At 42.1% G+C, this 21,442-nt stretch overlaps 1 protein-coding gene across 4 annotated transcripts in view; it reads right to left on the bottom strand.

Annotated features, from left to right (window-relative positions):
- Positions 1–1,565: 1,565 nt before the first annotated feature.
- The window catches only part of SENP2 (SUMO specific peptidase 2), a 102,547-nt gene continuing 82,670 nt past the window's right edge, over positions 1,566–21,442 (bottom strand). For all 4 annotated transcript variants that reach the window (XM_058662185.1, XM_058662184.1, XM_004577726.4 and 1 more), the window contains 10 exons: positions 19,504–19,598; positions 18,980–19,031; positions 17,310–17,373; positions 14,342–14,518; positions 12,496–12,627; positions 10,539–10,742; positions 9,991–10,070; positions 4,343–4,427; positions 3,394–3,489; positions 1,566–1,693 (listed from right to left, as the gene is read on the bottom strand). In XM_058662185.1, coding sequence (XP_058518168.1) covers positions 1,631–1,693; positions 3,394–3,489; positions 4,343–4,427; positions 9,991–10,070; positions 10,539–10,742; positions 12,496–12,627; positions 14,342–14,518; positions 17,310–17,373; positions 18,980–19,031; positions 19,504–19,598 — 1,048 coding nt within the window. In that variant the 3' untranslated portion in view covers positions 1,566–1,630. The remainder of the gene's footprint in view (positions 1,694–3,393; positions 3,490–4,342; positions 4,428–9,990; positions 10,071–10,538; positions 10,743–12,495; positions 12,628–14,341; positions 14,519–17,309; positions 17,374–18,979; positions 19,032–19,503; positions 19,599–21,442) is intronic.

Below are 21,442 nucleotides of genomic sequence, written 5' to 3'. Positions count from 1 at the left end.
ACTGGCACAGCTCTGGGAACTCCAAGACAGGGAACAGACCTGCAGAGATGGCCTTCTGTGTCTCCTAAGCTTGAAGGAGATTTAGCACAACCAACTCTCCCTTTCATCATCCTCTACCCACTTGGCCTCTGCTAGGGCCAGCAGGCAGGCACAGCAGTGTCCACCTACATCACAGCCCACCCTCGTCCCCTCCCCCCACTCCTATACCAACATCTTTTGAAGTCTCAGAGAACAGCAGCTGCAACAGCTCCACCAGCACACCTCTGGGACCAGCACCCTGCAGAGTGCAGACCTGTACAGTCACAGCCAAAACACACCCCATTCTTCCAGTTCTACCTCTCACCTTTAGGTACCAGAATAAGTTTGGGAGGTCCACATAGGGAAAGGGTTAGAAATCATTTCAGAATATACTTTTCAGGTTCTGCCAGACAACCTTTTATTACATTGAAAAGCATCACTAGGCACTAGATCTTGCAAAATATGTTCTGACTCTAAACTTTCTGAAATTGAAAATGCATAACCACATCTGTGAGGTTTCCAAACAAAAGTTCAATACAAACTCTCATATGCAAAATAGATTATTGTATAACTGGCAACCTCAGAGCCAAGTACTAAAATGTTTTCCACAAATTTCAGTGGCAATAGAATGGGAAGATGCTAATCTTAATGTGTACAAAATTTAATTTTGACCTAAAATACAGAAGGCAAAAAAATTCTGAGGAAAGACAGGTTTAAATTGAATAGTATCTTTCTAAATTAGTAGCTTATGCCAGACCTGACAATTCTGAGGTTTCTACTCTAGCCAGTTCTGGAACGAAAAGGAAGATTTAGGGTATAGTTATTTCAAATCCAGTTTCAAGAGCAAGTCACCCCATTTCCAGAAACGGCAGTCTTTAAGATGACCATCCCACTTCTGAAGACGCTTAGATGGCCAGAGGCCCTTGGCTGAAATCTCGCTTGTCCATGACCCTGTGCCGATGCTGCGGTGTCGGACTTCCTCTAAAATGCTATCAGAGTCCCATACCACAGCTTTTTAACTTCTCCTGGCATTTTCAAGTCTCAAGAAAAATAAAAAAACACAACCAAACAAACACCCCCCCCCCCAAAGATCTCCAGCTTCAAGCTGGCAGCTAGTACTCCAGGTTAGAGAACTTAATGACCACTTCCTGCCTCCCCACACTGAGTCCCCTCCTAGTCTTCAGCAGGGAGTGGCAGCTTGATTAACATTCTTTTCAGAAATAAATAGCTTAACAAGTAATTTAGAATTAACTGTAAAAGAGCAGTGGAAAATAGCCACTGCCCATTATGCTTTCAAATGAGTGAGCAAATGAATACACGTGAACAGACACACAGAATGAAACAATTCATAGAATAAATCCTGCATTTCCCACATTCATAGGGAAATAAATCCTTTTTAAAAATGTATGTATTAGCGTTTGTTCTTGTGTGGGTTGTGTAGTCCAGGGCTCAGAGCAGGCACGGCCCTCGGCACCCCGAATCAGGACTGTGTGCAGAGGGGGCCTCACGCTCCGACAGCCCAGTACCTGTGAGGGAACGACGAAGTGATGCATGAGGTATATGGAGACGTCCATCAAAGACCACCAGCAGCGACGGGGACCAGGCGGCCATCTCACAGCAGCTGCTGATGGAGGATTTCCCACACCATCTTCTTCCGGAAGAGAGGCATCTGGTGCTGCAAAGAATCCCGCAGGCACGTGTCACACATGAACGTGCGCAAGGACAGCCCTGGGGGGGGCTTCATGTGGGGCTTCACCTTCCACATCACGGCTTATGAAGCCAGAGTACGGGGCTTAGAGTGCTTGTAATTACAAGTACCATAACAGCATTTTCACATGTTAGGGAAAACCAAAGCAGGATCAGAATTACACAATATAATAACAATAACTCCACAAAAACATACAACAAAAGCAACAACGTCCAATAAGTGGCACAATAAGCAGTTTTTCTACACAGATGCATTTTCAAAACGTTCTGAAATAAAATAATCTGCTTTTATGTGAGCAAAACAAAAATTTCAAGAACCAAATCTAAAAATCTGTTGTTGAGAATGTCCATTGCCAATTCTGTTGAAATAGCAACTTCTATTGAAATCTGTTGCCATTATGTGCAAATAATCAATTTCCTGCTATTTAGCAACATCAAATAGTTTCTTAAAATGTTATCACTTTGATAATCACTACACTTGCCAATTTTCAAAGCAGTAACACACAAGACAATACCAAAATTATCTAATTTAACTATTTTCTTTCTGAGGAAATCAGATATTTACAAACTTGAAGTACAACTGCTATATCACTAAAATTAATTGAATATACCAGTTTACCATTAACCAGTAATTTCCTCGGGATGAGGGACAACTAAAAATTCTTAATACATGATTCTTAAAATGTTTGAAATAGTTCCAATCATTCAATAAAAATTTGAATGTTTACTTAGTAAAATTGCTGAAACTAACCAGTAAGTGACTAGTTAAACTCAATTCGCCTTAATGCACCATGGGAACCCTGGATACCTTATGGTGCTCAAAAGCTTGGAATTGAGTCCTGTCACTCAGGAAGTCCAGGCTGTATGGCAGTTAAAAGCTACCAAATGAAGATCATTGTAAAAGGCTGAGCGGGCCTGGCGGCGTGGCCTAGCGGCTAAAGTCCTCGCCTTGAAAGCCCCGGGATCCCATATCCGCGCCAGTTCTAATCCTGGCAGCTCCACTTCCCATCCAGCTCCCTGCTTGTGGCCTGGGAAAGCAGTTGAGGATGGCCCAAGGCTTTGGGACCCTGCACCCGCGTGGGAGACCCGGAAGAGGTTCCTGGTCCCGGCATCGGATTGGCGCCTAACAGCCCATTGTGGCTCACTTGGGGAGTGAAACATCGGATGGAGGATCTTCCTCTCTGTCTCTCCTCCTCTCTGTATATCCAGCTTTCCAATAATAATAAAATCTTTAAAAAAAAAAAAAAAAAGGCTGAGCAACCACTGAAATGGACACAAATTCTCAAGAGCCCCAAAATAAGCGAGTTTTCTCTCAAATGTAGAGCAATACGAGAACCCAAGCGTAACCAGAATACAGTTCTATCTTAGCCCTACAGCTTTAGGGCTCCCCTCCGCCTGTGTCTCTTCCCCTGCGGTTTGTTAAATGATCACATGATTCACTCTTTAGCTAAATGTGTAACATACATGAGCCAGTGAACCAGAGTTCAGAGACAGGCAAGCTGTCTAAAGACTAAGATAAACTCAAGGGCAAATGCAGAAACAAACCCCAATCTGACAACAGGGCTATGGCCAAGGTTAGTACTGAGAGCTTAATGTGTACCAGGCACTTTCCCAAGTGCTTTACATTTATCTTAGTAACAAGTAAGGGGATGAGGAGTCTTCACTCACCTGAGTAAATGTGATAGGTTTATCCCTAGAAATATAATCTGCATATTTACAAGTAAACATTCCACAATCACTTCCATTCAACTGTTGAGGAATCTCCTAAAATTGCAAAGAGAGGAAGGTATGAAATATCACCTAACTCAAATTTACTGGACTTTCCAAGAATTGCTGTGGATAAGGAACATTATAAAGGTAAAGAGTAAATCTGGCATTAAACAAACACAAGTAACCTTAACTCTGTGTAAGTAAAAACCCAAACATGAGGAAACTGACCCTACAGAAAATGTTTTATTGATTGCAAGAGAAAAGCAAAATGCAGAGTTTCATCTCTCAAATCTCACTCCATGAAGTTTAAAGACAGATTATCAGGAGCGGGAATACTACTCTGCATAATTAAATATGGGACAATTAGAAATATGCTTCAACCACAACTAGCCTACTTCAGTACAGCACAGACCTCAATATGGGATGCAGGTAGCCCGAATGCAGCCATGAGGACTTAAAAAGGGATACATTTTCGAACCTTCAATGAAATTCAAATCTGGTGAGACACAAAAGTTCTTCACAATCACCATACTTGATTTTGGTGACCCATGGTCATGGCCTGGTATGCTTAAGATCTAAATAAATCCCTAGATAAATACTGCACTAAAACATTAAACTTGCATTAGCACCAACCAGGAAAAGTAACTGATTCAAATTTACTTATTTTTCAATTTTCTAAGAGACGACCAGCACACTTTACATGTGGAGCAAGAAGACTAAGCAAACATCTTGATAAAATTACTGGATAAAGGTTTAGCGGTAGGTCATTCTTATGCTGTATATTTTAAGATACTACACGACTAAGGGAGTAAGCCGAAGAGGAGGAGGAAAAAAAAACAGCCATGTCCAAATAACATGAAATAGTCGATCAATGCAACACAATACTTCCAACACAGACATCACTTACATGTGGCTTCATGCTGTAGTGGCTCCACTCTAAAAGATTCAGATCAATGTTTCTTTTGGTCTTACTTTCATCCTGTAAATACTGACTAAAAAACAACAAAGAGGCAATATATCAACAAATCCCCAAATCCTGAGGAATCTAGCCATAACGATTAGCAAGAACTGTGTGATGTTAAACCTAAAAGTCATTCTCAAATCCATATCCAGTACCATTCCTTTTTTTTTTTTTAAAGATTTTATTATTATTGGAAAGCCGGATATACAGAGAGGAGGAGTGACAGAGAGGAAGATCTTCCATCCGATGATTCACTCCCCAAGTGAGCCGCAACGGGCCGGTGCGCGCCGATCCAATGCCGGGAACCAGGAAGCTCTTCCAGGTATCCCACGTGGGTGCAGGGTCCCAAGGCTTTGGGCCGTCCTCTCCTGCTTTCCCAGGCCACAAGCAGGGAGCTGGATGAAAGTGGAGCTGCCGGGATTAGAACTGGCGCGGATATGGGATCCTGGGGCTTTCAAGGCGAGGACTTTTAGCAGCTAGGCCACGCCGCCGGGCCCTATTCCCTTTTTTTTTTTTTTAAAGATTTATTTATTTTTATCAGAAAGGCAGATACAGAGAGAAGGAGAGACAGAGAGTAAGATCTTCCTTCCACTGATTCACTCCCCAAGTGGCCACAACACCTCGAGCTGAGATGATCCAAAGTCCAGAGACAAGAACTTCTTCCAGGTCTCCCATGCAGGTGCAGGGTTCCAAGGCCCTGGGCCATCCTCGACTGCTTTCCCAGGCCACAAGCAGGGAGCTGGATGGGAAGCAGGGTCGCCGGGATGAGAACCGGCGCCCATATGTGATCCTGGTGCATTCAAGGTGAGGACTTTAGCTGCTGGGTTATTGTACATGGGCCTCCAGTATCATTCTTTACTATTTACTTATTTGTACGAGTGCATGGGAATTCCCATCTGCTGAGTTACCCCACAAATGCTTGCCATGGGCCCCAACTAGAAGCCAGGGACAAGAACTTAATCTGGAGCTCTCAAGTGAGAGGCAAAAAACCCAATCACTTGAGTCCTCACTGCCACTGCCCAGGGTTTATATCAGAAGGCAGTTGAAGTCACGAATGGAGCTGGAGTCACAAGTGCCGTTGGGTACTGAATCCAAGATCCAGGCGTCCTAACCAACACTGGGAATCTTAGCCGTTAGTGCAAATACAAACCCCACATGTCCAGTAGCTTTTTAACTATGCACCTACTTTGTTTTATAACTTTATTGAGGGGCCCGGCGGCGTGGCCTAGAGGCTAAAGTCCTCGCCTTTAACACCCCGGGATCCCATATGGGCGCCGGTTCTAATCCCGGAAGCTCCACTTCCCATCCAGCTCCCTGCTTGTGGCCTGGGAAAGCAGTTGAGGACGGCCCAAAGCCTTGGGACCCTGCACCTGCGTGGGAGACCCGGAAGAGGTTCCAGGTTCCCGGCTTCGGATCGGCGCGCATCAGCCCATTGCGGCTCACTTGGGGAGTGAATCATCGGATGGAAGATCTTCCTCTCTGTCTCTCCTCCTCTGTGTATATCTGGCTGTAATAAAATGAATAAATCTTAAAAAAAAAATAACTTTATTGAGGTTTTTAATCCAGTCATAAAAAATTACACATGCATTTTAAAAAATGAAGATATATAATACAACATTAAAAAAAGACTTTAATGAGGCACAGTGGATAAAGCTGCCACCTTTGATGCCAGTATCCCATATGGGCACCAGTTAATCACGGCTGCTCCACTTCTGATCCAGCTCCCAGCTAACGTGCCTGGGAAGCAGAAGATGGTACAAGTACTTGGATCTCTACACCCACACTGGGAGACAAACATTAAGCTCCTAGATTCTGGATCTGTACCAGCCCAGCTCTGAATGCTGCAGCAATGTGGGGAGTAAAGCAGCAGATAGAAGACCTCTGTCTTTCCTCTCTGTAGTTCTGCCTTTCATATATACATATATATCTGGAAAGAAAAAAAACCACCACCCACTAGAGATTTAATCATGATTAACAATTTGGTGTGTATTAATTTTGTTATATACATTCCACCACGATCCCCACATACGCAACTTAAAAATACACTATTCTATTAAAAGCACTTCATTTTGCAACTCCTTTTTCTCACTTAAAAATATATGAAACAAGATAACTGTCTTAGATGCTTAGAAAAAAAAACATGAAAAACAGAACAGGCAAGAAACTGTTCTAAATTAAAGGACACTTAAAGAGGCCATAAACACATAAACCGTGACTGGCTCCAGGGCTGGGGAGAGAGCACTGTCAAAGGGTGAGCACTTGGCTCAGACACTGCTCGGGATGCCTGCAGCCCACTCAGCACTGAAAGAAGAGAGTTGGCTTGTGATTTTTTTTGTTTTAATATTTATTTATTTGAAAGTCAAGAGTTACGGACACAAAGGAGAGAGGGAGAGATCTGCCTTCACTTGGGTTCACTCCTCAAATGGCCACAACAGCCAAAGCTGGACCAGGGCAAAAGAGCCCACAGCTTCAACCTGGATCTCCCACATAGGCGCAGGGGTGCTGGATCATCTTGCACTGTTTGCCCAGGTGTATTAGCAGGGAGTTGGATCAGAAGTGAAACAGCCAGGACTGAAGTCTGCACCCATGTTGGATGCTGGCTTTGCATGCACAGTGCAAGCTCAGTTCTTTCTGTCCCCTACCCCCGATTCTGATAGTCCATCTATTAGTTCACCTCCCTGATTGCCATAAAGGCCAGGGTCAAGCCAAGAGCCAAGAACTCTGTCTGGGTCTCCCACACGGGTGTTAAGGACCCAAATACTTGGGCCATTATCTGCCACTTTCTATGAGAGCATCAGCAGGAACTGGGTTTGAAGCGTGGAGCAGCTAGGAACTGGAATCAGGCATTCCAACATTGGATCCAGGTATGCCAAATGCTAGCCTAATTTGCTGTGCCACACCTAACTCTAGTGGATAACTTTGTCTTGATTCTCACTTCCGCCAATGAGCACCCTAGATCACAACAGACGATGACAAGCACCCTTGACACCCTCATGAAATCAGGATTTAGTTTACAGCTACCACATTCAGTCTGGCCCAGCCCCAGCTGTTGCAGGCATTTGAGGAAGGAGCAAGCAAATGAGCCATTTCTCTTATTCTGTAAGTTATATAAACATAAAAGGTATCAAAAATACAAAGTATTGACTGTGTAATAAAAATATTGTGGTTACATAACAATTTTCCATTCTCCCCTCCCCCCTTTTTAAACATTTCATCGAAAGGTAGAATAACAGAGAAGAGAGGGAGACACACAGAGATTTATTAAAAGGCAGATCAGATTTATACAGAGAAGGAGAGACAGAGAGAAAGTTCTTCCATCCGTTGGTTCACTCGCCTAATGGGTACAACTGCCAGAGCTGAGCCAATCTGAAGCCTTACTCCCTAAATTCTTGCCAACAGCCAGACCGAAGCCAGGAGCCAGCAACTCTATCTTAATCTTCCATGGTCAGAAGGAACCCAGGTTGTTACGCCACCTCCCAGATGTGTTACCAGGAAGTGAGTTCAGAAGTGCAGAGTGGCCGAGACTGCACCCAGGCACACTGCTGCAGGATGCAGGTGGTCTCACGCAGAGCCTGACTCAGCTCAACCACATCACCTGCCACAGTTACAAAACATCCTTATGCTTAGTCCATGTATACTTAACTACTAAGAGTGATTAACTATACAATAGCTCCTGACGGTTAGCAAATCTAAGAACCCCAGGCATTTCAGTTCTCATCCTAACCTGCATATAAGGAAAACCAATGTTAGACCAGGAAATACTCTCAGTGGAGGCAAATCTACTCCCAAAGCAGTGAACACTGGTACTTGGAGATAAAAAATCTTTAAATATTTCAATGGTTTGCAACGATCTAAAGGTGAACTCAGCAATTAAATCTTATTGGTTGGTTTATCTTTTCTCATTAGTGAGAAATCAACTGTTGGGGAGAGTGACGAAAGAAATTAGAGAAAACCTAGACTTGATATGCTAGTAAAAGGAGAATGGCCTTAGATAGGATAAGCCATTCAAAACAAAGGCAGGGAGAAAGTATAAATGCAACTAACACATGGGTGGGGAGATCTGCATTTCTATAAGCAACATAAAAAACTACAGTATAATTCCTATATGAAATTTCTAAGCACGTGGCAATATAAATGTATGCACATGTACACACGTATGTACGTGCACATTTTATATACATTTAACACAGAAACATCAGAAGGATCACAAATAATTTGGTTTATCTTTACCATTTTTTTTCAATTTGGCCTTCAAGATAAATAACTACAGATAAAAATGGACACTTACATGAAAACATTAAAAGAATTTTACCTACTTACAACTAATCATAAGTTTCTACACAAGATTCATGAAACAACCTCATGTATCCTTAGGAAAGTTAAAAGAAGGAACCTATATTTGCTTCCAGTGAACAAGAGATTCAAACTGGACTCCTCTTACTGACCAGCTTTCTCTCTAGGAAATTCATGTTACCATGTTACAGAGCTAAGAATCTAGGCTTCAAAGGCAGGCTGGTTTCTAGCAATTACTTACTGCAATCACTGCAGTTTCTTACTCATAGTCCAAAAATACCACAAAGAAAATAACAGAAATAAATATTTCATAGGGTTATCACTGTGGCGCAGCAAGTAAAGCTGTGTTCAAATAAACCTAATTTTACCGAAACTGACTCAGCACAAGAGCAGTGATGCGAATAAGACAAGGAAGGACAGGCTAAGTCTGGTACCCTAAGGCATCCCAACAGGGCAAGAACAAAACCAAACAGCTGTCTCAGAGCTGTCTGTCGTTTCAGAAACTCATTAAAGACCGTGGAACAGACCCCTGAAGGCAAAGATGACTGTATTAATTTAAAATTCTTCCCTGGGTTCCATGAGATAAACCCAACTATCGTTGGAGACATGGAGTAGATGTCAATTTTTAGAGGACTAACACTTCCCAGCTAACAATTTTTAGGACACTTCAAATAACATTATCAATTCCAAAGAGAGTTCATTTAAATCACAGGATTCTAACAAGATATTTTACAGTAACACATGAACTTATTTACAATGATGCTACCAAATATGATCTCAAAGATCAGATATGTCATACTTAGATTTAAAAAAAAGGATTTAAACTAACTCATTAAATACTTGATAGAGAACCTTAACTGTACATTAAGAATAAGCCTTCTTGGGCCTGGCGGCGTGGCCTAGCGGCTAAAGTCCTCCCCTTGAAAGCCCTGGGATCCCATATGGGTGCCAGTTCTAATCCCGGCAGCTCCACTTCCCATCCAGCTCCCTGCTTGTGGCCTGGGAAAGCAGTCGAGGACGGCCCAAAGCCTTGGGACTCTGCACCCGCGTGGGAGACCCGGAAGAGGTTCCTGGTCCTGGCATCGGATTGGTGCGTACCAGCCCGTTGCGGCTCACTTGGGGAGTGAAACATCGGATGGAGCATCTTCCTCTCTGTCTCTCCTCCTCTCTGTATATCTGACTTTGTAATAAAATAAATAAATCTTAAAAAAAAAAAAAGGATAAGCCTTCTTAGGATTATTAATAGAGAAAAGGTCAACTAACAAGGGTGTAATGAGTCAAGTCTTTCAACCTTTACTTACAGGAGAATCTCACAGATCCTGTGGCCCTTTTGTCCCATAGAATCCAGATATTTAAGACACTTCTTCCTTAGGTCCATCACCTAAAATGGAAAACAGCATCATCCAAAAACATCTTAAATACAGTAAGAAGAATTTCATTTCCCAAATGAAAATCATCTTTTTCATTAATGGATTCCTATGGTATAGTCTTTCATGTTAAAAGTTACAATACATCACATTATACACTTCTGCTCCTATAGAAAAGCCTAGAAATTAATCCACCAAAGTGATGGTGGACCTCTCAATGGGATTTTTTCTTCTTTATTTTTTTGCTTTTATAATAAACCTCTGTAATAGCTTATTAAAAAAAAAAAAGCTGAATGCAAGCTCCTTAGGTACAGGGACTCATCTTCTAGCTTTCTAAGCTGTTCAGCTCAAGAACTCAGAAGACTCTGTACAGCATGCCCTTAAACATACAGCTACTGGTCTTTTCACTGCACAGAAGAGTAGCCTTCATTATTTACGACAATAGTCTTCATCCAACTCCAGTAACAAACCCTTCAACTTACCACCAGGCTCCAATGTACCTTCCGATGAATGGGCACCAGAATAAGTTCCTGTTCAAAGAGATTTACCCCTTTGGTCCATCTTTTTACTGCTTGGTAACCCCCGGACTTTAATTTAGGATAGAAGAAAGTACTGAATGCATGGAGTACTGGATAGCCTTGTTTTTTATTTCTTTCTACCAGAAGGTTCATATAAAAATTAATGACCTGTAAAAAAAGAGAGTATAAATTGGAATACAGAAAGTATATGACACCTGGCTGCGAGGGAGGGTAACTGGGGCAACCCACCCAGCTGCCTTCTCCCCTTAATTAAACACCTCCATTGCCACAAAACAAACAAAAGAAAGCATTTGACTGAAGGTGAATTTCTACCCAGGACAGGATGAATGAGAAGGTAAGAAGTTTAGAGAAAGGAAGGTACACCAGAAAGAGATGAAAGGATTATCTATGTGAAAGAGGGAAGAACTGATCAGTGTTATGACACCTTAAAGAAAGAATTAATGTGTTCTTTTGAGGCATGAGTAACATTTAAGACAAACCAAGAGAAAGAACTGCACAATAATTAAACAGTATGCAACTGTATCACAGAAAATACAGGCAAAAATACAAGAAATGAAATCTTACTATATAAAAATTATATCTTAGTTTAAAAAACACTAAAGGAAATACATTAAACATTAACATCTTATTTTTAGGGGGACTTTTGAACAGTAATTTGCTTTTCCTGTTTTTACTAAATTTTTAAATAAAAATACATGACAAAACGTGAAAGAAAAAATTCTAATTTTAAAAGAATGGGCTATCAGTTAACTAGTTATGGGCGAATGGGGAAGGATGGCAAACAGGGAGCGACTGAGCAGGTGAGGAAATCATCACAGAGAAAAAGTGTTAAGTTTGCTGTATTTGGAATGTATGTACATACCTACACAGAGTATGTATCGTACCCAGTGCACCAGACCAAGATACGGGGTCTTTGGGAGTTAAATCGTGAGTGTTCCATTCCCAAGAATGGGATTTGGGCGTGAGGGAGTGCAGAGTGCCTTTGTCCTTCTGTCATGTGAAGGCTCGTTGTTTGTCTTTTGTTCTATCTAGCAAACAAGGACTAGACTCAAAACACACTGATCTTGCATTTTCCTGCCTCCAGAATGGTAAGCAAAAAATTTCTATTGTGTAAATTATGGAGTCTATAGTATTTTGCTATAGCAGCAGGAATGGACCAAGATAAAATGATATAACTCAAATTAAATAAGAAGACATACACTCATATATAGCAATAAATATATCCCTTCATTACTGAAAAGGTAAGAGTTCCCAAAAGAATACATCTGGAAAAATCACCTACTATATAGAAGGCTTATGAAAATACTACTGATGGGGCCCAGAACAGTAACCTAGCAGCTAAAGCCCTTGCCTTGCACATGCCGGGGTCCCATATGGGCACCGGTTCTAATCCTGGAATCCCGGTCACCTGCTTCCCTTCCAGCTCCCTGCTGTGGCCTGGGAAAGCAGTCAAGGACGGCCCAAAGCTTTGGGACCCTGCACCCGCGTGGGGGACCCAGAAGAGGCTCAGGCTCCTGGATTCAGATCAGTGCAGCTCCACCTGCTGTGGGCAACTGGGGAGTGAATCAATGGAGGGAAGATCTTCCTCTCTGTCTCTCCTCTTCTCTATATATCTAATTTTCTCATAAAAATAAAATAAATCTTAAAAACAAAAAAGAAAGAAAATACTACTGAAGACTAGTAAAAGAAGTTGTGGATGCAACTAAGCACAGAAGCAGAAGAGGAAAACACTGCAACAATTAAGCCAAAGAAAGCTTTTTTAGGTTTAGGCTTTTTTTTTTAAATTCAAATAAAACTAAAAGTCGTTTTATCAGCCTACTGAAATCGGACAGAAATCACTTCGGTCGGGATATGGTTAAACGTAACTTGAAAGCCAAAGTAGGAAAAGCAGACGTCTTACTTCGTCATTGAGCCAGTGATAATTCCTCAAGGTCTGGATGTCTCCTCGAGTAATTCGCAACTTGAAAGCACTGCTGAGGATCTCATCCTGGGGACCGTGGCCTAGGGCATTACTGATTTCTTTCTCCATGTCCTGAAGTATAAAATCCAAACGTCACTATTTCACAACACTTCCACTAACAGATGCTCAGCCTGAGACCGAAAAACACTGCGCCTCACCGAAAACACCTGAGCCTCACAAAATACACTATCACAGACCAACAAGCTTGCACTGTGAAAATATGCAAACTGAACTTGTACAGCAATGTTACCTTCTCCTTATTAAACTGTTGATTTCATTACAATAAGGAATTGTGCAGTTATATTCTTACTTGAGCTATAAAACTCAACCCATTAACCTAACTCAAACTACTTTTATCCAAATAGTTTTATTGCTTTCTCCCCTGAAAGTTGCACAGTTTTACAATACAGGTCATACTCCCTCCACCTGCATATTCAATAGAAATAAGAGACATGCAATCAACAGCACTATTCATGACTCAGTCAGCAATGGGGGAGATGCATAATACAAATAGACTTAATAATTTTATCTGCCTTCACTTCCTTGTTTTCCATAGGTTTTTACCATTTTAAAATGTAATAATCAATGAAAACGACAGAGAAGCACAATCGCCTTAAACAGCTATAATGCACTCATTGTCCATGCCATAAACCCTGCTGTAAGGGCCACTACCTGTGACACCAGCAAACAGTAACAATACTAATTTGTCTTTCAGGTAGTCCATTTCCAATCCATACCCCCTAAAGTGTCTAGGGAAGCAAAAGATGGCCCAAGTACTTGAAACTCTGCCACCCATCTTAGAGACTGAATTTCAGGCTGCTGGCTTGGGCTGGCTTAGCGCTAGCATTTGCCACCATCTTGGAGTGAGCCAGCAGATGGAAGATGTCTTTCCCCCTCTCTGTAACTTCATCTTTCAATTAAATAAAATAACAAACAGATCTCTTCAAAACAACCCGAAGAGTGGACATTATGGCACAGTAGGTTAAGGTGTAACTCCCTATGCCAATTTGAATCCTACGTACTACACGTCCAGTCCAGCTTTCTCTTAATGCAACCAAGGAGGCAGCAAGCAATAGTTCAAGTACTTAGCTCCCTAACATTCATAAGGGAAACCCTGATGAAGTTCTGAGGGCCAGGGTTTGGACTGGTTCTGCCTGACCACTGTGGGCATTTGCAGAGTGAACCAGTGGATGGCAGATATCTGTCTTTCAACAACAAATGGTAACAAACGTTAGAGGAGGTACAGTGGCATAGCAGCTAAGCCTCTGCCTGCAGTGCCAGCATCCCATGCGGGCACCAGTACAAGTCCGTCCCAGCTACATCACTTCCGATTCAGCTCTCTGCTTATGGTCTGTGAAAGCAACAGACTCTTGCACAAGTCGTTGGGCCACTACATCCATATAGAGTCCTGGAGAAAGCTACTGGGTCCTGGCTATGAACTGGCCAAACTGGCTATTGTGACCATTTAGGGAGTAAATCGTTTTGGGGAGTGAACCAGTGGATGAAAGATCTGTCTCTCCTTTTCTCTCAGTAACACCACCATTAAAATGAAAATGTTTTAAATTTTTTTTTTAATTTTTTAAAATCCGTATTTATTTGATCTGTCAGGATTCCTTACAGATTGCTAATGTTTAATGCAGCCAAAGTGACTGAACAGAACTTGACCTTGATATTTTTTCCCGAAACCCTCATCTCTGGTCTGGAGAAATTTCTCAAAACATTTATTAAACCTTAGAGGATGGGGTTATTTGACAACATGGCTCTTATTCTAAGCAACAGTCAGTACCTCTGTAAGTTCAAGCAAGTCATCTGCTCTTCTGTCCCTGTCTTTGCTTGAGCAGTTCTTCTCCTTTGTCTCAAGTATGGACAGTCGCCTCCGGAGTAAGCCATTGCTTCCACTGCCCAGGCGAAGTCGGGCTGACACCTCTTCCGACAGGTCAGGTTCCAGCTGGTGTCCCCTCCTCTGATCAACAAAGTTTCTATATTCTATTGACATGTCTAATACTTTACATATCAACACATTTTACACAAGAAATAGAAAACACATTCAGCGGATCTGCCCAGATGAGTATAGTGGATCCACCCTACCTGTTCTGGCAGAGGAAAACAAAAAAGGGTTCCAAAGCTAAGGCTCAGAGGCCAATACAGTTAGAAACCATGAAACAGAATGGACTATGTATCCTTGAGGTAGCAAGAAAAGTGTTTTCAGTTCTCCTATCCCAATTAAAAATAATGTAACTGACACATAAAAAAGGTTTAACAGAGGCTGGCACTGTGGCATAGTGAATTAAGCTTCAGTTGACAGTGCTAGCATCCTATATGAGTGCTGGTTTTAGTCCCACTGCTCCACATCCAATCCAGCTAGCTAAAAATGTGCATGGGAAAACAGCAGAAGATGGTCAAAATCCCTGGGCTCCTGTAGCCACATGGGAGACCCAGAAAAAGCACCAGACACTTAGCTTTGGACCAGCCCAGCTCAGGCCACTACAAACATTTGGGGAACAAATCAGCAAATAGAAGATGTCTGTCCCTCTGTTTCTCCTCTCTCTGTAAATCTCTCTTTGAAATAAAAGTAAGTAAATATCGAGCCTGGCGGCCTGGCCTAAAGGCTAAAGTCCTTGCCTTAAACATGCTGGGATCCCATAGGGGCACCGGTTCTAATCCCGGCAGCTCCACTTCCCATCCAGCTCCCTGCTTGCAGCCTGGAAAAGCAGACAAGAATGGCCCAAAGCCTTGGGACCCTGCACCTGCATGGGAGACCTAGAAGAGGTTCCTGGTTCCCGACTTCGGATCGGCGCAGCACCGGCCGTTGTGGCTCACTTGGGGAGTGAATCATTGGACAGAATATCTACCTCTCTGTCTCTCCTCCTCTCTGTATATCTGACTTTGTAATAAAATAAATAAATCTTAAAAAAAAAAAAAGATTTTGTAAATAAATATCTAATTAAAAAAACAAAGTTTAACATTTAACATAGCAAAACCTATGACCTAAATCCCATGACAAAGAATCAGTCACTGCTAATAGTTACAATAAGAAATCATATTTGATCTTTCTAAGAAGCATGTATTACAGAAAATGTCACAAACAGGAAGGTTAAGCTGCACATAACAGCCAAAGATTTCTCAATCATGTCTGTGTGATGGGGACCCCACAAAGTACACAGCACGGCTCAGGGGCCTCTGGATTGCTGACCGTGTGGAAGTGCCTAGAGAGGGCGTGGAAGCTTTATGCTCCTTCTTGCATACCTCACCCTAGTATCTCTTACATCTGGCTATTCTTCTGACTCCTTCGTAATATCCTTTATAATGGAAAAAAGAAAAAATGCATAAAGCATATCTTATGCAATCAACACCACTCAGGTCAACAAACAGATGGGTCAGCGTCCCAGGAGCTCTAAGCTCTCCTGTCACACCCTGCAGAGCCCCAAATAATGGATGTGTTCCTTGGTAGACAAATTATGTTTAAATTAGGTTATTCAGAAATAGAGCTTTGCGTTAGATTCCACACAGATGTCAAAACACCTAGCCAGTATTCATCATTCTAGCTCACTGCCAGGTAGAGAGTGCATCTGGTCTTCCCTCGTAGTCTGAAAAAGCACCATCATTACATTCAGCATAGATGGAGGCAGGATGAAGCTCATATCCAGTTTCCAAACATCTCTAATCTGTCCCCTCTAGGACAGATTGTCTTCCGGCTTTTGCGCCACAGGTGACAAACGATGACTGAGCACAAAAAGGAGCTACTCTGAAGCACTGGAAATAGGGAACATTAGAGAAGCAAAAGTTCCAAAATTTGGCACCGGCAATGTGACTCAACAGGGTAATCCTCCACCCCGTGGAACGAGTTTGTGTCCCAGCTGCTCCACTCATGCTCCTGCCGGTAGCCTGGGAAAGCAGGAGAGGATGGCCCAAGTCCTTGGACCTTGAGTCCACCTGGGAGATCTCGAAGAAGATCCTGGCTCCTGGCTTTAGATCAGTTCGGCTCTACCCACTGCAGCCATTTGCGGAGTGAATCAGCACATGGAAGAGCTCTGTCTCTCTACCTTGCCCTTTCTCTGTAACTTTGCTTTATAAATACAATAAATAAATAAATCTTTAAAAGAAAAAGTTCTAAGGCTTAAGACTGTAACTTTGCCTTTTAGCTAATTCTTATGAAGAGGTCTAGGGGAGAACACAAACTGAACCAAACTGATATTTAATGTAACACAGTCCACAATTTTGCAATTCTATGTATCTAAAATTGGATATCACTTAAAATCTCAAGCTTGTGTTTAACTTAAAACTATATTTCATTCAGATATGGAATGTACAGCATAAGATTTTGCCATAAGTAACATACTATATTGTCATGGAGATCACTACAATCTACAGAATGTGTGCAAATAAATTAGGAAGAAGATTGTTAACATTTAAGTAAATCTGAAACTTGATTCTGAAACCAAAATCCTGAATGTATCATATCTTTCCTAAATTTGTATATTTTAAGATTCTCCAACAGAAGCCTACAGCAGCAGATAAGGGAGAGTGTGGAGTTGGTCTCTTTTAAACAAAGGCAACCAGTGCACTGAAGTGAAAACACAGAAGACTTGGAAAACTCAGAAGCCAAAGGTTATGCATTCTCAATACCAGCGCTTTCAAACAATGGAATTAGAAATCAAAGTAATATATATATATATCATCTTTATTTTTCCACAGCACAAAACACATGTGAGGTGGGAGGGTACACATAAAATTTAGCTAGGGTATCTACTTACACCTTCGTTGTCAAGTCTGATGCCAACAAGCTTCTCTGTATCGGAAACCTTCCCCTTTAAAAACCTGAACGAAGGAGGAAAGCAAGCAACTGTTGGCGTAAGCTGATTTTAATTTCATACATATTTCACAAGTTTGAGACATATTTCATAAATTATAAACAAAAATTGTCTTGAATTTACAAAATCTTTTTTTTTAAATATTTATTCATTTTATTACAGTCAGATATACAGAGAAGAGGAGAGACAGAGAGGAAGATCTTTCGTCCGGTGATTCACTCTCCAAGTGAGCGCAACCGCCGGTGCTGCGTCGATCCAAAGCCGGGAACCAGGAACCTCTTCCAGGTCTCACACGTGGGTGCAGGGATCCTATGGGATCCCGGGGTGTTCAAGGTGAGGACTTTAGCCTCTAGGCCACGCCGCCGGGCCCAAATATACAAAATCTTTTCATGAAAGCTCAGCAAGTTTTGCTGAAGAGAAATGCATGTTAAGCATTTTCGGCTTTGCAGATTTTATGGTCTTAATCACATGCTTTTCAACTCAACTCTATCACAACAGCCTAAAAGCAGCCACAGCCAGCATGGAATGAAGGGGTTGAGCAGAACTTGGGGTCACTAACAAAAATGTTCACCAAAAAATATCTATATAAATAATAAAAGAAAGGGGGACCAGATTTGGCCATGGTGCACAGTTTATAAACTGTCACAATGAAACATTCATCTGGGTTGGCACAGTGGTAAGCATGTAAGTCTCTGCCTACAGTATCAGCCTCCCATATGGGCACCAATCCAAGTCCTTGCTGCTCACCTTCCAACTTAGCTCCCTGCTCATGTCCTGGGAAAGCAGCGGGACAGAAACCACATCCTTAGGCCCGTGTCCACATGACAGACACAGAAAAAGCTCTTGGTTCCTGGTCATTACAATCATTTGTGAAATGAACCAGTAAATAAAGAGCGCTCTCTTTCTCCTTGTAACTCTGCTTTTCCAATTAAAATAAAAAAATTCTTTTTAAAAAAATAATAAAAAAGCACTCAGCGCAGTAGCCTAGGAGCTAAAGCCCTCGCCTTGCACATGCCAGGAACCCATATTGCTGCAGATTCATGTCCCAGTAGCCCTGCTTTCCCATCCATTACCCTGTTCGTGGCCTGAGAGAGCAGTCAAGGATGGTCCAAAGCCTTGGGACCCTGCACCCATGTGGGAAACCCAGAAGAGGCTCCGGGCTCCTGGCTTCAGAGCGGCTCAGTTCCGGCCATTGCAGCCACTTGGGGAGTGAATTAACACATGGAAGATCTTTCTCTCTGTCTTTCCTTCTCTCTGTGTATCTGATTTTCTAATAAAAACAAAATAAATATTTAAAAAATAAAATTAAATAAAAAACTATCATCTAAAACCCGAAAACATGCAGAACTACTTTCAGTATTCCCTTATATTAGCAGAGATGCCTACCCAAACCCACACAAATAACTCAAAAAGCACCGACGTCTTCCAGCCCACAAAGTCTATGAAATAAGGTGTTCAAGGGGTGGCATCTGACGCAAGAGCGACCTTGATGCTCAAATATGTTAACCAGCTACCAGAACTGAAGAAAAATCACAATTCCTCAGGCCTATTTATTTGTTAATATTGCTTACAAGGTAAGAAAACATGTTATAAGGTAACAGTTAATCACCTACCTCTTTTCACTTCTCACTGGACATAGAAGTCCTCTTGGATCAGCAACTCTATCTGTGAGGATGGCAAGGAAAAGATCACTCAAGCTAGAATTTCAACTTACATTTAACAAAGTGTCAGCACATTCATTTAAGACAGAACGCTGAAGCGAATAACAATGACACTAGTCCCCACACAAAGACATGCACAAATACACAGACTCTGTTTTCTAAACATACCCTACAGTATAAACTGATGAATAACTGGTATTTTGGTAAGATATCATGGACAGTTAGTGGAAAATACAAGAAAGTCAATATAAGGAATAAATACATTAAGTTTAGATTCATAAAAAATTACTACTATAAAAGAACCCACAAATAAGAGACATTTTATGAATCTGTTTCATCCTGAAAAAACAGTTGTACTAAACTGGTACTAAATAAGGCAATGCTATCTTCATCTATACATACATTTTAACTTTGACATGCACACTCTAACGGATACTAGTCAATATATCAAGACAAGGCTAAATCTGGGAACTCACATTGCTTCGGAACAAACTGAGCTGTTTTGACTCCATGATTTTGCTCTTCCCCCCAGCCTTTGGTCTTTAATGCATCGATCTGACTTCTCTGAGAACTTAGAAACATAAAATGTGAGGAAAATCACATACAAAAGGAAAGTCTAATAGAAATACACATCCTTTATCACGCAAAACTCTCTAAACAGGAGTTACCAATTACCCCATATTATACACAAAGGCAGAAACATATGGGTCTAGGACAAAAGGAATCTAATTATGATTATAAATAATACCCTTTAATACAAGTTACCAAATCTCTACTGTCCCTATTTGTAAAAATGAACATTCTTAATCCCCTATGCCATTTTCACTGAAAAACATCTCAATATAATAAAACTAACATTGAAAAATTCTGGAGCACAGTACGATAGTCTAGTAGCTAAAGTTCTCACCTTGAATGCGCCAGATCCCATATGGGTGCAAGCTCTAATCCCTATGGCCCCACTCCCCATCCAGCTCCCTGCATGTGCCCTGGGAAAGCAGTCAAGGAAGGCCCAAAGCCTTGGGACCCTGCACCCTCATGGGAGATTCAGAAGAGGCTCTGGTCTTCTGGCTTCAGACTGGCATAGCTGTGGCCACTGTGGCTGCTTAGGGAATGAACCATCAGGTGGAATATCTTCCTCTGTCTCTCCTCCTCTCTGTATATCTGACTTTCCAAATAGAAATAAATAAATCTTTTAAAAAAGAGAAAGAACGCAAAATGAAAATTTGGGCCCTGCCCAGTGACCCAGACGCTAATGTCCTCATGTTGTATGCGCCAGGATCCCATATGGGGACAGGTTCTAATCTCAGCAGTCCCCCTTCCCATCCAGCTCCCCAGCTTGTGGCCTGTATGAAGACGGCCCAAAGCCTTGGGACCCTGCAACCACATGGGAGGCCTGGAAGAGGCTCTGGGCTCCTGGCATCACATCGGCACAACTCTGGCTGTTGCAGCCCCTTAGCGAGTGAATCAACAGATGGAAGATCTTCCTATCTGTCTCTCCTCCTCTCTGTATATCTAACTTTCCAATAAAACTAAATCTTAAAAAAAAAAAATTCTGGGCCCGGCGGTGTGGCCTAGAGGCTAAAGTCCTCGCCTTGAACACGCCCGGGATCCCATGTGGGCACCAGTTCTAATCCCGGCAGCTCCACTTCCCATCCAGCTCCCTGCATGTGGCCTGGGAAAGCAGTCGAGGACTGCCCAAAGCTTTGGGACCCTGCACCCACATGGGGGAGACCCGAAAGAGGTTCCTGGTTCCCTGCTTCGGATCGGTGCAGCACCAGTCCGTTGCGGCTCACTTGGGGAGTGAATCATTGGACGGAAGATCTTCCTCTCTGTCTCTCCTCTCTGTATATCTGACTTTGTAATAAAATAGATAAATCTTAAAAAAAAAAAAAAGAAAAAAAAATTCTTAGGGCTGTGCCATGGCATAGTAACTTAAACTTCAACCTGCACTGCCAGCGTCTCATATGGGTGCCTATGGTTCCCGTTTCATGTCCCAGCTGTTCTACTTCTAACCCCTTGCATAAGGCTTAGGAAAGCAGCAGAGGATGGGAAATTTGGAAGAAGCTCCAAGCTCCTGCCTTCAGATCCCTTCAGCTCTGGCCAATGGAAGATCTTCCTCTCTGTCTCTTATTCTCTCTATGCAACTGTGCCTTTCGAATAAAAAATATATATATTAAAAAAAATTCTTAAATTCTGTATTTAAATGGATCGTAAAACAACACATTGAAAGCAGTAGTGAGGCCCAGCACAATGGCACACTGGCTAAATCCTTACATTGCACAGGCTGGGATCCCATGAGAATGCCCGTTCATGTCCCTGCTGCTCCACTTCTCTTCCAGCTCCCTGTTTGTGGGCTGGGAAAGCAGCTGAGGACGGCCCAACAAGCATGTGGGAGACCCAGAAGCTCCTGGTTCC

The sequence above is a fragment of the Ochotona princeps genome, chromosome 3 (assembly GCF_030435755.1).
Source record: "Ochotona princeps isolate mOchPri1 chromosome 3, mOchPri1.hap1, whole genome shotgun sequence".
NCBI classification, from domain to species: Eukaryota; Metazoa; Chordata; class Mammalia; order Lagomorpha; family Ochotonidae; genus Ochotona; species Ochotona princeps.
This window is presented reverse-complemented; position numbering and strand designations above follow the sequence as displayed.